The 12,787-nt window shown below is 48.1% G+C and overlaps 4 protein-coding genes across 4 annotated transcripts; 3 read left to right on the top strand and 1 right to left on the bottom strand.

Moving 5' to 3' along the window:
• Positions 1-833: 833 nt before the first annotated feature.
• FTJAE_2498 (nitrogen assimilation transcription factor nit-4) lies at positions 834-3,678 on the bottom strand (the record flags this gene model as incomplete). The annotated part of the gene is made up of 7 exons (XM_037348697.1): positions 834-1,020; positions 1,172-1,795; positions 1,861-2,220; positions 2,274-2,593; positions 2,649-2,991; positions 3,084-3,442; positions 3,505-3,678. 7 exons carry the CDS (start codon positions 3,676-3,678, stop codon positions 834-836), a joined length of 2,367 nt encoding a protein of 788 aa, XP_037210401.1.
• Positions 3,679-6,081: 2,403 nt separating this feature from the next.
• Positions 6,082-6,894, top strand: FTJAE_2497 (vesicle-associated membrane 4; the record flags this gene model as incomplete). The annotated part of the gene is made up of 3 exons (XM_037348696.1): positions 6,082-6,186; positions 6,590-6,821; positions 6,878-6,894. 3 exons carry the CDS (start codon positions 6,082-6,084, stop codon positions 6,892-6,894), a joined length of 354 nt encoding a protein of 117 aa, XP_037210400.1.
• A 1,571-nt stretch (positions 6,895-8,465) lies between these two features.
• FTJAE_2496 (n-acetyl-gamma-glutamyl-phosphate reductase) lies at positions 8,466-10,152 on the top strand (the record flags this gene model as incomplete). The annotated part of the gene is made up of 3 exons (XM_037348695.1): positions 8,466-8,869; positions 8,920-9,425; positions 9,491-10,152. The coding sequence occupies 3 exons, from the start codon at positions 8,466-8,468 to the stop codon at positions 10,150-10,152; spliced, it is 1,572 nt and encodes a 523-aa protein (XP_037210399.1).
• Positions 10,153-11,707: 1,555 nt separating this feature from the next.
• Positions 11,708-12,165, top strand: FTJAE_2495 (uncharacterized protein; the record flags this gene model as incomplete). Its single annotated transcript, XM_037348694.1, has 2 exons — positions 11,708-11,957; positions 12,020-12,165. 2 exons carry the CDS (start codon positions 11,708-11,710, stop codon positions 12,163-12,165), a joined length of 396 nt encoding a protein of 131 aa, XP_037210398.1.
• Between the last annotated feature and the right edge of the window lie 622 nt (positions 12,166-12,787).

Here is a 12,787-nt window from a genome sequence, read left to right as displayed (position 1 = left end):
TTAAAACTTAATAATCTTTATATTTAGTTTTATTTAAATATTTATTAATATACATTTTATTAAATTAGAAAAATATAGTAATAATTAATTAATTAAGTTCCTAGTTATATCTTATTTTTAGTATTTTATTAAAGGTAGCTAGATTCTAGGGGTAGCCGGTTCCCCTATATCCGATATTATAAGGGGTTTTGTGGTTAACCCATTGAATTTATTTTATTTCAGCCGTTCAGGTTATAAGACAAGAATTTGGGGTCAAGCCCGTCGCTTGATTACGCTCAGTAAATGACTGAACATCCATCCCTGGTCGGTCCTTGCTCGGCTGACATTTATTATCGAGATTCTCGTGTTCACCTTGATATCCCACTTCATCATGCTAATATGACTTGCTTGCATGGGATTTTGGCAGGCCTACGTACGGATACTACCCATCCTCAGTACTCTGGTTCAACACACTTTGGATCAAAGCGCCATAGAAGAGCTTGCATAAAACATCCGGGAAGGGTCATGTCGGTAGTCAATTAATCTATTTCTCCTTTGTTCTAAGGGTTTGTTTATCGATTCTCCGTAAACCGGCCGAGTCGGACGAACCATGGACCCATCGCAAACCAGGTCAATCCATGGGAGTATCGATATTGACTGTCTATTTCCAAGTGACCGAGGTTCTAGACTTTCGAAAACAGGCATTTTGGTGTTTGTGGTACCAACCATCAAAACACTTGTTCCCCGGAAATGGTTGATTCAGATACTGATCAGCGGTTCCGTCTTTGTTCATAGCCCATGCGAACTGAATGAAACACTACTAACATAGAGGTTCATATCGCAAACACACTCTTTTAGTCCAGGGCGGTGTTCCCCTCGTTACGCTGGCCGCAAACTCCTCCCTTTTGTTCAACTGTGATATAGACGCCAGTGTTGCCAATTGTCTCATGTTCAAAGCACGACTGGTACTGCTTATTGCACTTCCCCTTCTCCTTCTTCTCCCTCTCATGCTCAACGGCGATTGTAATGTGTTGCCTTATTCTATCAATCATTTTGACTCGGAGCCCAATTCCATTGCTGGTTTCTTATTCAGGGTACCTTATTCAAGAAGTTTCTGAGCCAGTTGTTTGCCCAACAAGCCTCTTCTGGTCATTGGTGCTGACCATTCTATTCAGTGAATGCTCCGTCTCACAACGTGTCCCAAGTATTATCATCCGACTCTACTGGTTCATCCTCGCTTGAGTCGCCCGCATTTGTAAACTCCCGAAACAGTGCAATGTCCTCAAACCTGTCAGACAGACTCTCCACACTTGCTTCTTCGGGATCCGTCATGGCAAGATTCAGATCAGCCATGAAAGTCGCCCGTATATCTTCCGACGGACTGGTCAGCCTATTCTCCTCAAACTGCACCATCAGTCTTCGTGCTTCGTCTGCGGATAGATCGCCTTGCTGAAGCGCCATGGACAATATGCTACGACCGATGGTTTCGGCAAATCGGAATGCTCGTCGTAGTTGTCCATAACTTTCGACACAGAAGAATAGGTAAAAGCGCCAGGCAGGATCCTTTGTATCTCCAAGGATCGCGTTAGCGATGTGGATCAGAGCAGTATGCCACAACATCGTATAAGATGAACATGCATATTTTTCTCGGTATACCACCACAAGACGCTTGAGCTGATTCACGGACGCCTTGTATGCAGCGTCAGGCGAGCTGCGCCTGCAGGGAAATGTCTTCAGCCGCAGTGGTTTCGAGGAGTCCCTCGCACGAACTGTGAAAGGGCGAAGGACACACAGAATAGCGACATGGAGCCAGATACTGCCATTCGGTTAGCTTCAACAGAAGGACTATTATTGGGAAGAGGCGAGAAAGTTGAAACGTACTGAAAGACCAAAACATGATGCGGACTCTGCTCTGAACGCACCATAGATGGAGGCAGTGTTTCTGCCCAAGCTATCAACTCTCGATATTTGTATTCCGCAAAGGCGAGTGCAATGTGACTGCTGAGGCTTTCGCGCGGGAAAGGCTGGTCGCGATAGTATTTCAATGTCACTTCGTGCATTATTCTCCAAAATCGACATATGATCGGAAACGTGTCCCCCATGTACGTCTGCTTAGGTCTCTGCTGATGAGACTCGGGGCTGGGCTCAGAAGGGTCATACCATTCATGTCCTGGTATTGGGACTATAGGGGGGTGCTCGGGATACGAGAGGCCAGGTTGTTGATAGAACAACGCCATAAGCCTGACAATGTTAACATCAGATCTTGTCATGAGATCTCGACTTTCTGAACCCACACTATCCAGTTAAAAGTCCCCCAAGCAGCATACGATGTCGCGCTTTGGAGATCAGGGCTCACTTGCTTTGCTTTCGAAATTGCAACGCTTTGCTCGACGCCAAAAAGCCCCATACGAGCCCCCATGGCATTCACTTCAGATACGTACGTCAAGACGTAGTGATCCTTTCCATTACCCAGATATGCTAAGCCCAGCAGTTGTGTTGCAGCAAGATTCAGCAGAGAATCTGTCGTCTTTTCAAGTGACCAGCGTCTTTCGGCCTCTTCACAGAACTGTGGTATGAATGATTGAACAGTCGAGTCGACCGCACTGTACATTTGCTATGGTTGTCTCAGCGAGGCCCGTCGAGCACCACACTCCTTCCAGATCACTTACACAGCTCCAGTACATAATGGTACTGACCAGTAGTTTACTGCAGTATTTGGTTCGACAATGGACCAGATCTTCCATAAACAAGGTAGGATCAAAGGGGCCCAATAAGGGGTGGTCAGTCTCCAGATATAGTGATATGGCCTTTGCTGCCAAGCTGGAGGCGATTGGTACAGAGGTCCAAAACCCAATGTTCAGTTCTTCCAGTCGTTCGTCACATGAGCTTAGGGTGGGTTCCAGGCTCTGGGTAGGATCATGGGCTGGGAACGGGTTCGAGTCACTGTTGGTTGTCGGGGCGATTTTGTCTGTTTGTGTGCTTGATGATGTTCGGCTGGCGCCGAAGAACTTCCTGTTAAATGTCAGCTAAAGTTGGCGATAACACAGCTTTGTGGCCGGACAGGGAGTGTGTGTGGTGAGGCTTTTCACACCCAGTCAGCTTACTTCAAGATACTAGATTCAAGGGGTTGAAGCGCGGGAAAGGCGAGAGAATGTCTTGCCATGAGCTCAGCTTCAAGACCCCGGTGTCGAGGGTGCTCAGGGGAGCGTTCACAGTCGCTGATGTTTCTTGTTATCCGCGGTTGGATTATCGACACGGCTGTATCGAGATCTGCGTGGCTTCGTACGACTCGTAGAATATCAATGGCCTGAGCCTCGGGCGCTGTCTTTAAAACATCAAAGAGCCCCAGAATCTGCTCTGTTTCCTTACTCGTCTGGCCTGGACTGCGAGTCTCAGCGTAGGTACATGCTTCCTTTGCGCCGCGTCGTCGGCAAGCCTCGCACATGGGCTTTCTTCCATCGCACTAATTGAAATAATCGTGTTAAAAGGGACAAAATGGGTTGCCACTTTTCTTGAGAAGCTTACACGAATCTTCCTCTTACGGCACGAGTTGCATGCTAGTTGTGTTCCGATTCGTTGTCGCTTCAAAGGTTCGTCGCTGGAGGACCGTGGAGTCGAGGAAGATCCTGATGGCTGCGAGTTGGGAGGCGAGTTTTCGTTGGGAGGGATAGGGAGTAGTTGGCGATATCTCTTGGACATTGCTCGGACTCGTGATACTACTGGCAAGGGGACTGTTGAAGACCGTAAGTAGTACCACAGTTGACTGGAAGCAAGGGATCAGTTGCGGTATTCGGTGACGAGTAATCTCTGCGTTACATGGGTTTCCTTTTCACGTGTTTCACCATCCAAAGGAGTGAAGATTGGAAGTGCTATGTCAAGTAGTTAAAGGATGTGTGCACACAAATGCACGAGACTTCTAAATCAAAGTGTGTATCTCGAACCCAATTAACTCAACGCTGCTACATTCAGCTTCCCAAACAATCTGCCAATGATCAGAGTCCTGTATGCCATATTCACACAAGCACTGTAGCTCAATCAATTGCGGAGGGACACGATCGAGTTCGGAGTGAGGTCCGGCTCAAATGATTGGCTCCAGCTCACGAACCAAAGCTGCATTAAGGGTCGGCTTGACGAAATAACCATACCTTTTTGTGACCATCCAATATCATGGCATCCATACATAGTGTGATATATATCTCTGTGACAGATGCTCGTACTGCCTAATTTATTGTTGATGACCTGAAGTCTGAGTCGCCACGAGAATGAATCACATAGTGTGTAGGTCTCTGCTTTGTTGAACTTCAAACCCCTTTTCCTCTTCTCACGTCTTTCACAAAATTATTGGAGCATTGGAGTCCGGCCCCAACCACAAGCCATTTGTGTTACATCAGCTAGATCGAATCGACGTTCGATCGAATCCTGTCATCTGGACGACCCCTGTTGTCGGTTTTCATGTTCAAACATTCTGGGAGCCTCTTCCATCATGATGATGACAGAATGACCGCTTCCCCCCTATTTATACCCTTATATCCAGATTCCATTATCTCAGCGTTTCAATAAGATCTACTAGACTAAGAATGTTCCCCGCTCAGCAAATCACGCCTTAAGGATACCTGCCGTTCAGTTCTATTCGTGCCTATGCGCAGATTTGGTGTGATTATAGATCGTGTGACAAGAACATCATGGGTAGCGACGTCTATGCCTGTTCGATTTGTATGGGCAATAGAGTAAGATGTAGTCACCAAAGAATAGAGTACTGATAACAGTTATCTACACCTGGCTTCAGGTCACTGATATCGACTGGTGTTGATGTTGGGTGAGGCTCAATGTAGTGTATCATTGCACTATTTTGAAACCCATATGTGAAGCAGCCAACACAGACCTGGAGGCTTCATGATGGGTTCATGATAACGCAGCAGAGGATGTCTCCATGGTCGGCTTTTAGCAACTACTCTGGAAATCTGTGACCATCATATTTCCTAGTAATGATATGTATGTCAGTCCAAGACACCTCAAGCACCGATTGATATAGATCTCTATTGCGTGACCTATCAAGACCCATCTATGACTATGTATTTGGAATTGCATATTTCAGCAACAATAGCAATGACACCAGCTGCTGTGTTGTCGCAAGTCTTTCTGGTGAAACCTTGAACACTAATACAAGTTATGCCTCCCTCGTTCATGTGTTTCCAAGTGAAGTGCACCTCATGAATTGGCCGTTTGAGGGTACCCGAATGTGGATGCCCAACACTCAATTGAATCGGATGTGGCGCTGCTACTGAGGTGAGCCGTGGCTGATTGTGGCTCCACTGGATGCGAATACGGGCAGCGTCTCCGCGCTTACTGAAAAGGGACGACTTGGGTTACAGCATCACATGAGTCTGTCATCACCAGTTCCATTGGATAACGTTTTTGGGCATTGCGTACTGCGACTCAAAGCAACAGGAGGAACGTATCACTGCGCGAATACTTTACAGTGCAATTACTCTCCCGATAAGTGCGAGCAATGAATTGAAAGCCTTTGCAGTAGGACAGGTCTGGACGTTTTAGCACCTTTTACAGGCTCTAGGTGCTCCATGGCGTCTATTGACTGTCAGGGCCAAAAATAGAATCGTCGAATGGACGAACTACTTGTACCTCCGTACCTAACCAGCCAACCAGATGAACCCTGATAAATTGAAAAAGGACAAAGACTGTTAATTGCCAAAGCGCAAGTTAAGTTCTCCGTAGGCCTTCGAATCATGTAGAAGTACTTAGCCACGACGCCAATCGCGCACGTTAATAAAGCAACCTACAGCCCCGAGACCCCCGGGGGCCTCGTCACCCAGCAGCGCCCCAAAACCAGCTCCGCCCTAGATTCACCTGCAACCTGGTCACTCACTACTTGTTTCGCCTGGACCGGCGCAGCGTCTCACAATCAACTTCCCTCTTCCAACCTCTCGCTACGCCAACCTCCTCCTTTCGAATATCACAACGACACTACACGACAGCACCGTAATCGCGAACTTACTCTCCTGCACTTTCCAACCTTCGCGCTGTTCCGACCGATACCCTTTTGTTATTTCCTAGCGACTTGAACACCTCCAAACCACAGCCAAAATGCCTGAGCAGGAAGCCCCCTACGACCCTTACATCCCCAGCGGCCAGGCTGGAGCCCAACAACAGGGCGCTGGCGGAAATGCTAGAACGCAGGCGCTGCAAGCTGTAAGTTTGTTTTGATGATTTTCGTGATGCGCTGGTGTTTTTCGGATGGTCATGGATTGCGACACCTGGCGACGAGGCTGTTTGATGACGGATGACGGATGACGCCTCCTTTTGGTAATTTGCAAACGATTTGCGATGGAACCGCAATTTTCCGAAGAGCCATCAACGGGCCACTGGCAAATCATGCGATAACAGCCCAAGAGCAGTTACGCATCATCATGATATCCGTTCCGAGCAACCCGACCAAACGCCACTTGCCCTAGTGTGCCAATGCTTGATGAGCCTCTGCAACGTCCTCGCAATCTTGCCATCAGGCGACGCCAGTGTCCAACCCACGCCGCACCTCAACATCACCGGCGCTGCAATGTCTCTAGTGTTGGATATGAACTAATGCAGTCGGCAGCAAATTGATGACACCGTGGGTGTGATGCGTGACAACATCAACAAGGTTTCTCAACGTGGTGAGCGCCTGGATGCTCTTCAGGATAAGACCGACAACTTGGCCGTCTCGGCACAAGGTTTCCGTCGAGGAGCCAACAGAGTCCGCAAGCAGATGTGGTGGAAGGATATGAAGATGCGAATGTGTCTGATTATCGGTATTATCATTCTACTGGTCATCATCATTGTCCCCTCTGGTATGTCTTGGATCTGTCAAAGATGTGTTGTTGAAGATGTTGCTAATCCTCTCCAGTTGTGGCTACTCGTTAATAGCTCAATCATCTGTTTGGGTACCACTTGGTCCTTACGATACACACGCTGGGACATGACGACATCGAATATCGCAAGCTACGACCATGGGAAATGGAACTTTTGGGCAACCGGCCATTATTGCAATGGAATATGATTTGAGCACGATGGAGTTTGTTCACGTTGGGTCCCGGTCAATGTTATGCTGGCAGTTTTCGTTCCTGGGGTGACTTACTGATGACGAGGTCTCAGTATGGCTTCTGGAACTTAAGACCGGGCTGGATGTTTGAGATTAGGCGTTCCCCGATTAATTGAGATGTATACCTTTCCGCGGATCTTTGTTATCAAACTCGGCTCCTCGTGTTGTGTCATGGGTCGCAACGAAGCGGCAGTCTGCTTGCTAGACCGAAGATAGGAAAGGCGAGTTACGGTTCATGATTTCTGAGGGTAGAGGATCGGGTCAGCTCTCTAATTCCTATAGTATCCCTTCTTGTTAGTCTACTTCTTTAATAGGAGATTCCTATCGCACGGCGAAAGCCCCAGTTTCATGGAAACCCATGGCGATTGTGACAAAACTTTTCCAAGACGTGGATAGCCGGTATAGTACTTGGATGAACTAGACTAGACAATGCCTCGAACAATAGTTGCTCCGAAAGTGGAACCTATCTGCACAAAAGGCATCTTGTCCGTTGAGGATGAACGAAAGAGACCCCTTACAGGCTCAAGATTCGACGTACCAGAACCATGGGTCCTCTGTTGGCGTCATTTGGTAGTGGGCTTCTTCTGTAAGTGCAAGGGTATTGTGGGTAGGAGTAGATTGATAACGCCGACCGATTGATAATGTCTCATCACCATCTGAGCTTTTTGAGGAGGGGGGGGGGCGATCAGGGAATGTAGCCGTGTTACTGGACCTCGGTGAATTTGCCTTGGTAGAAAGATCTGCAGCGGATGGATGGGACTTTTTTTTATTTTTACCATTGTCGTTTCACTGTACAGTAGATATTTCGATGTTAACATGAACAGATGATGTCAATTCCAAGGCAAAGAATGATTGCTCGTCCATACTTAAAGGCCATTGATGAGACGGCTGGAGTATGATATTTTTCATGATGGAGCTTGATGGGAAAAATTCTGTCATGATGCAATGGAGACCAGCAAGGCGACCCCGGTCAGCTAAGGTTCTGCAAGCGGTGTCGGATCAATGGTGGACGGTTAGAGACGATGACTTTAAGGAATATGCGTGTTGAGCTTTTGAGAGATTGCAAGTTACAATAACAAGACTATCAAAGATCAGTCTCGACTTCTAACACGGTTATACGAACGTAGGTAGAAGAATTATGCATCATGCAGTTGGTTACACATGAAGAAATCTTGATGACCCTGCCTGTTGCCCCTCCATTGGAGGTGACCCCAGGTTCCTAGGTACCTTAAGCTCCCTACACCTTTTTAGTCTCCACTGCCTCACCCGGGCCTTATCTTGCCGTGTGGAGCCTCTTGATCTTCTTTCTCAAAAAGAGTCAACAGTCCTCATCCCCCCCCTCTACCCATTGCACGATCTCCCTGCCATCTTCGAGTTAATAGGCTTAAGCAAGATGTTTTCCGCCACTTCTGGAGCCTTCCGGGCTGGTGCCCGACGTGTCGCTCCCCGCGTCGCTCGCTCCAATGTCAAGACTGCTGCTCCGACTGCGCTCCGATCCCTCAACGCCAACCGATCCCTCTCTACAACCAAGGCCCTCGCTTCTTTGTCTGGCCGCGATAGGACCCGGGAGATTGTTGCGCAGACCATAAACAGCATTGGCAGCAGGCGGGAGGGTGAACAGTACCTGAAGCTCTTCACCTCGGTTGAGTCCCAGAAGTTTGCCGTTATCAAGGTTGGCGGTGCCATTCTTACTGAATACTTGGACGAGCTGTGCCGAAGCTTGGCATTCCTGAGTGGTATTGACCTCTATCCTGTGATAGTCCATGGAGCTGGTCCTCAACTGAATTCTTTGCTCGAGTTCGTGACTGCTGTCAATTTGGCCAACATTATACTGACACGGAATTCAGGTCGGCTGGGGTTGAGCCCCAGTTCGAAGAAGGTATCCGAGTCACTGACGCCAAGACCTTGGGTATTGCTCGCAAGCTTTTCCTTGAAGAGAACCTGAAGCTTATTAACCGACTGGATGAACTTGGTGTTGCGACTCGATCAATCAGCGGTGCTTTTACAGCCGACTATCTTGATAAGGAGAAGTGGCAGTATGTTGGTAAGATCACCAAGGTCAACAAAGATGCTATCGAGAAGTCCATTGAGGCTGGCTATATCCCTATCCTCACTTCAATGGCTGAATCTGAAGACGGCCATCTCCTTAACGTGAACGCCGATGTCGCTGCTGCTGAGCTTGCCCGTGCCCTGGAGCCCCTGAAGGTTGTTTATCTGTCAGAAAAGGGCGGACTGTATGATGGCGATGGCGAGAAGATTTCCGTTATCAACTTAGATGCCGAGTACGACCATATAATGTCTCAGCCCTGGGCGAGGTACGGAACGCGACTGAAAATTCGCGAGACGAAAAACTGTTCGTGTCCCGGTTGGCTCATGGTGGTTGTCACATCTGATTAACTTATAGCTGACCATCCCTAGTACTTGACACACTCCCCCGTAGCTCATCCGTTGCTATTATACACCCCAGCGATTTGCAAAAGGAATTGTTCACCGACTCTGGTGCCGGTACCCTCATTCGTCGAGGAGACAAGATCCAGCGGGTTTCCTCTGTCAATGAAATTGGAGACATCTCCAAGTTCAAGGAGACTCTGGCTCGCGACCGCCAAGGACTTGATGCTGAGGCCACTGTCGAACGCTTTGTCGATCATCTTAAGGAGAAGAACTTCAATGCCTACTACGACGATGGAATGCAGTGTCTAGCTGTCGTCCTGCCAGCCAACGAGGAGCGACCGATTGCTACACTGGCTACTTTGAATATCACCAAGGCTGGATGGCTCAGCAACGTCGCTGAGAACGTCTTTGCTGCCGTCAAGAAAGATCACCCTAGCTTGGTCTGGACTGTCAGCGAGGAAGATGAGAACCTGACTTGGTTCTTCGAGAAGGCTGACGGAACATTCAATAAGAACGGCAATGTTCTTTTCTACTATGGATGCGACCTCCGATCTGAAGCTCTGATCCCTATCTACGAGGAGTTCAAGGCTCACGGCCGTACTATGTTCGGCGACAACCTGGAATCTCGACTTCGAGACGCGGCCAAGACCACCAGCGAGACCTTAAATGCCTCTCAGAGCCGAACTTGATCAGGCTGCTCAAGCCGCCTAGCTGCGGTTTTTGAATATCTCGCGCTCAAAATTCCCAATATAATATAAAACAGTTCAACATCTTACCTTCAGACCTTATTGACGTAGGCCTTCTTCCTTGTCGTGTAACTTACAGCAGAAGTGAGGGATGAACGAATGATGTTCACTTTGAGGCAGAAGGGACGTAAAAAAAGGACACAGCATCACACAAAACCAGACTGGCCCACTCCCTATATCAGAAGTCTTTATGGAGACAACTACAGTAAGTACTTACATTTGAGTGTGGTTTGAAGAATCCGAGAACTGTCTGGACTGTTGCACATGAGATAGCTGCTACAAATTAACAGTTACAATCACAGTCTGTGTTCGTCATCGCCAGATACTCCCAACTGCCACATCAGATACCAACCCGAAGTAGGAGACGTTATGGGCCGTTTGCGTAACATGAAGTAAAGTATCGCATCTAACAGTGGCCTCTAAGCATGGCAATGACAAAGGGAATGGCCATTAAGAATGGTACGAGGTCAGTTGGGCGATAGAAGGGCCTGCTCTGATTCTATCGTCACTCCGCCAGTCGCCAGTCCAAGTAAAACCTCACCAAAAAGGAGGGTTTGAGCCTCTCAAGATGGTCCTCCAAAGGCATCTATGAGGCTGTATTCTATTAGAGTGAAGACTTCTGAAGAGGAGGGTGAAGAAGCCCAGATACAGAAGAGATCAGACTGGAGCTTGGAAAAGCTTGTCTGGCGTCAGTATTTGGAGCGAAGGGAACTGCTGAGGGAGGCGTATCAATTAGTGAGTGCCTTGTGTGACGTGGGATACACGTTGTGGCTTGATTCTTTGGGTTCTCAAGTTATCAAGGTCGCAGATTATGAGTCGACTTGCAAAGAGCGAGTACACGTTGAGGCTTGCTGAGGCAGCAGCAGTATCTGTATGTTTGAAACCCGTCAAATGATAGTATCGATAACAGTTTGATCAACATAGGACTTTCACTCGTAGTTTACTACTGATTCCAACCTCAAGAATCATCTGGCACTTCACTCTTTCATCCTATCGAGCTGGTCACCTAAGGATGAAACCAACACTAAGACGTTGTGCCGCAAAGCTGTTCCTGTAGTCGCGAAATAATGCGTAGCAGAATTCAACCACGGGATTACACAAGGGTTATAGGAATCATCATTCATCACAAGGCCGGCTGGGCTGTGAGGTATCTGCTGGGTTGGCAACTGGCGGCAGCTGGCTGAGTCTGAGTCTCGCGACAGCCCCTCAACCAGCTCTCATTGTTAATTCAAGATGAATAGATGAATAGATTTCACAATGGCATTTTGATTTCTATTGTTGCAAGCTCATCGACATCAACAACTGATCACTGTGCATAAATATCTGGCCTCACTATCCAAGATACTCACCGCAACGTGCATCCTCGTGTATCTTGTGCCAACTTTCTCTCACTTGAACTCTCAAGTCATTTCGTCACAGAGAGTTCTCTCTCAGCCATAAGTTTCTTTCAACCCTCTTCCGTTGCCAATACCGGCCTCAAGTCGCCGAGGTACGCATCATGCCTACAGCGACTTCCGCACCAGAGGAACCCAAGGCGCCCGAGTCTCGACCTATGAGCCGTCTCGAAATAGGCCTTATTGTGGGAGTCAGCGCTCTCTTCATCACCTTGATCTTTTTCATCTTCCTCATCCGAGCCCTTGACCAACGCCGCCGCAAAAAGGTGCTGAGGAGAATGGCCGAGGATGCCAGAAACCGTACTCCCGAAGAGGAGATGTTGCGCCGCCGGCTGGCATGGCTTCAAGTTGAACGTGAGTCAAAGTACTAATGACATGGCATAAAGAGAAGGCTGCTAAAATGAACATGTTGACAGGCATCATGCAGAGCCTGCGCTGCGTATGGGTGGATAAAGACAACAACCCAACCGATCCACCCCCCGAAGGCGTTGAATTTCACCGGCGCAAGGGTCGTAGCCCGTACCAGATGCCGCGCATGCCACAGTCCAAGGAAGCGAACTAGATTCAAACCTGTATCATCCATCCATCCACGGCAAAATGCGAACGTGGCAAAGCAGTCGAGATGTGACAAGACATGGATATGGGATGCGAAACGGGCGTAGACTATTGCAACCGACGTTGTATCGAACGTGCACATATAAGAATGTTGCTCTCGAATCAAGAAGGATTGGGTTGCTTGCAGTGCAGTGCAGGGTTATATCAAGGCAAGGTCGCGGCTATGTACGTTGAACTCCAAGCTATATACGGATACTCACTTGCAGGGAGGCAATGACATGGAACGGGTAGACTACGAGACTACTCGGTACCTTAGCTACAACCCAGGGCCAGGTTCCACAGTGACGATCGACAATGCATACCTTAGTATCCGTAGGTAGTCATCCATATTTCGAGATATTATCAATGGACGCCTTTGCATAATATGCCACTCTGTTATTGTTTTATTCCCGAAGGAAAGAGGAAGGTGTATAAGCGTTTGCTAAAAACACCTAATCACCCGCTGAAAGAAACAGACATGCTTGATTTTGTAGTAAACATGTACGTACCTTGGGAGAGTAAGGTAGCAGATTGCCAAAGTCGAACATGCCAAACCCCAAATCGATAGCTCCATGGCGCGTCATCTGCAG

Source organism: Fusarium tjaetaba (assembly GCF_013396195.1).
Source record: "Fusarium tjaetaba strain NRRL 66243 chromosome Unknown NRRL66243_c0000046, whole genome shotgun sequence".
Taxonomy (NCBI): domain Eukaryota; kingdom Fungi; phylum Ascomycota; class Sordariomycetes; order Hypocreales; family Nectriaceae; genus Fusarium; species Fusarium tjaetaba.
Note: the sequence above shows the minus strand (reverse complement) of the source record. Positions and strands in the feature narration are given on the sequence as shown.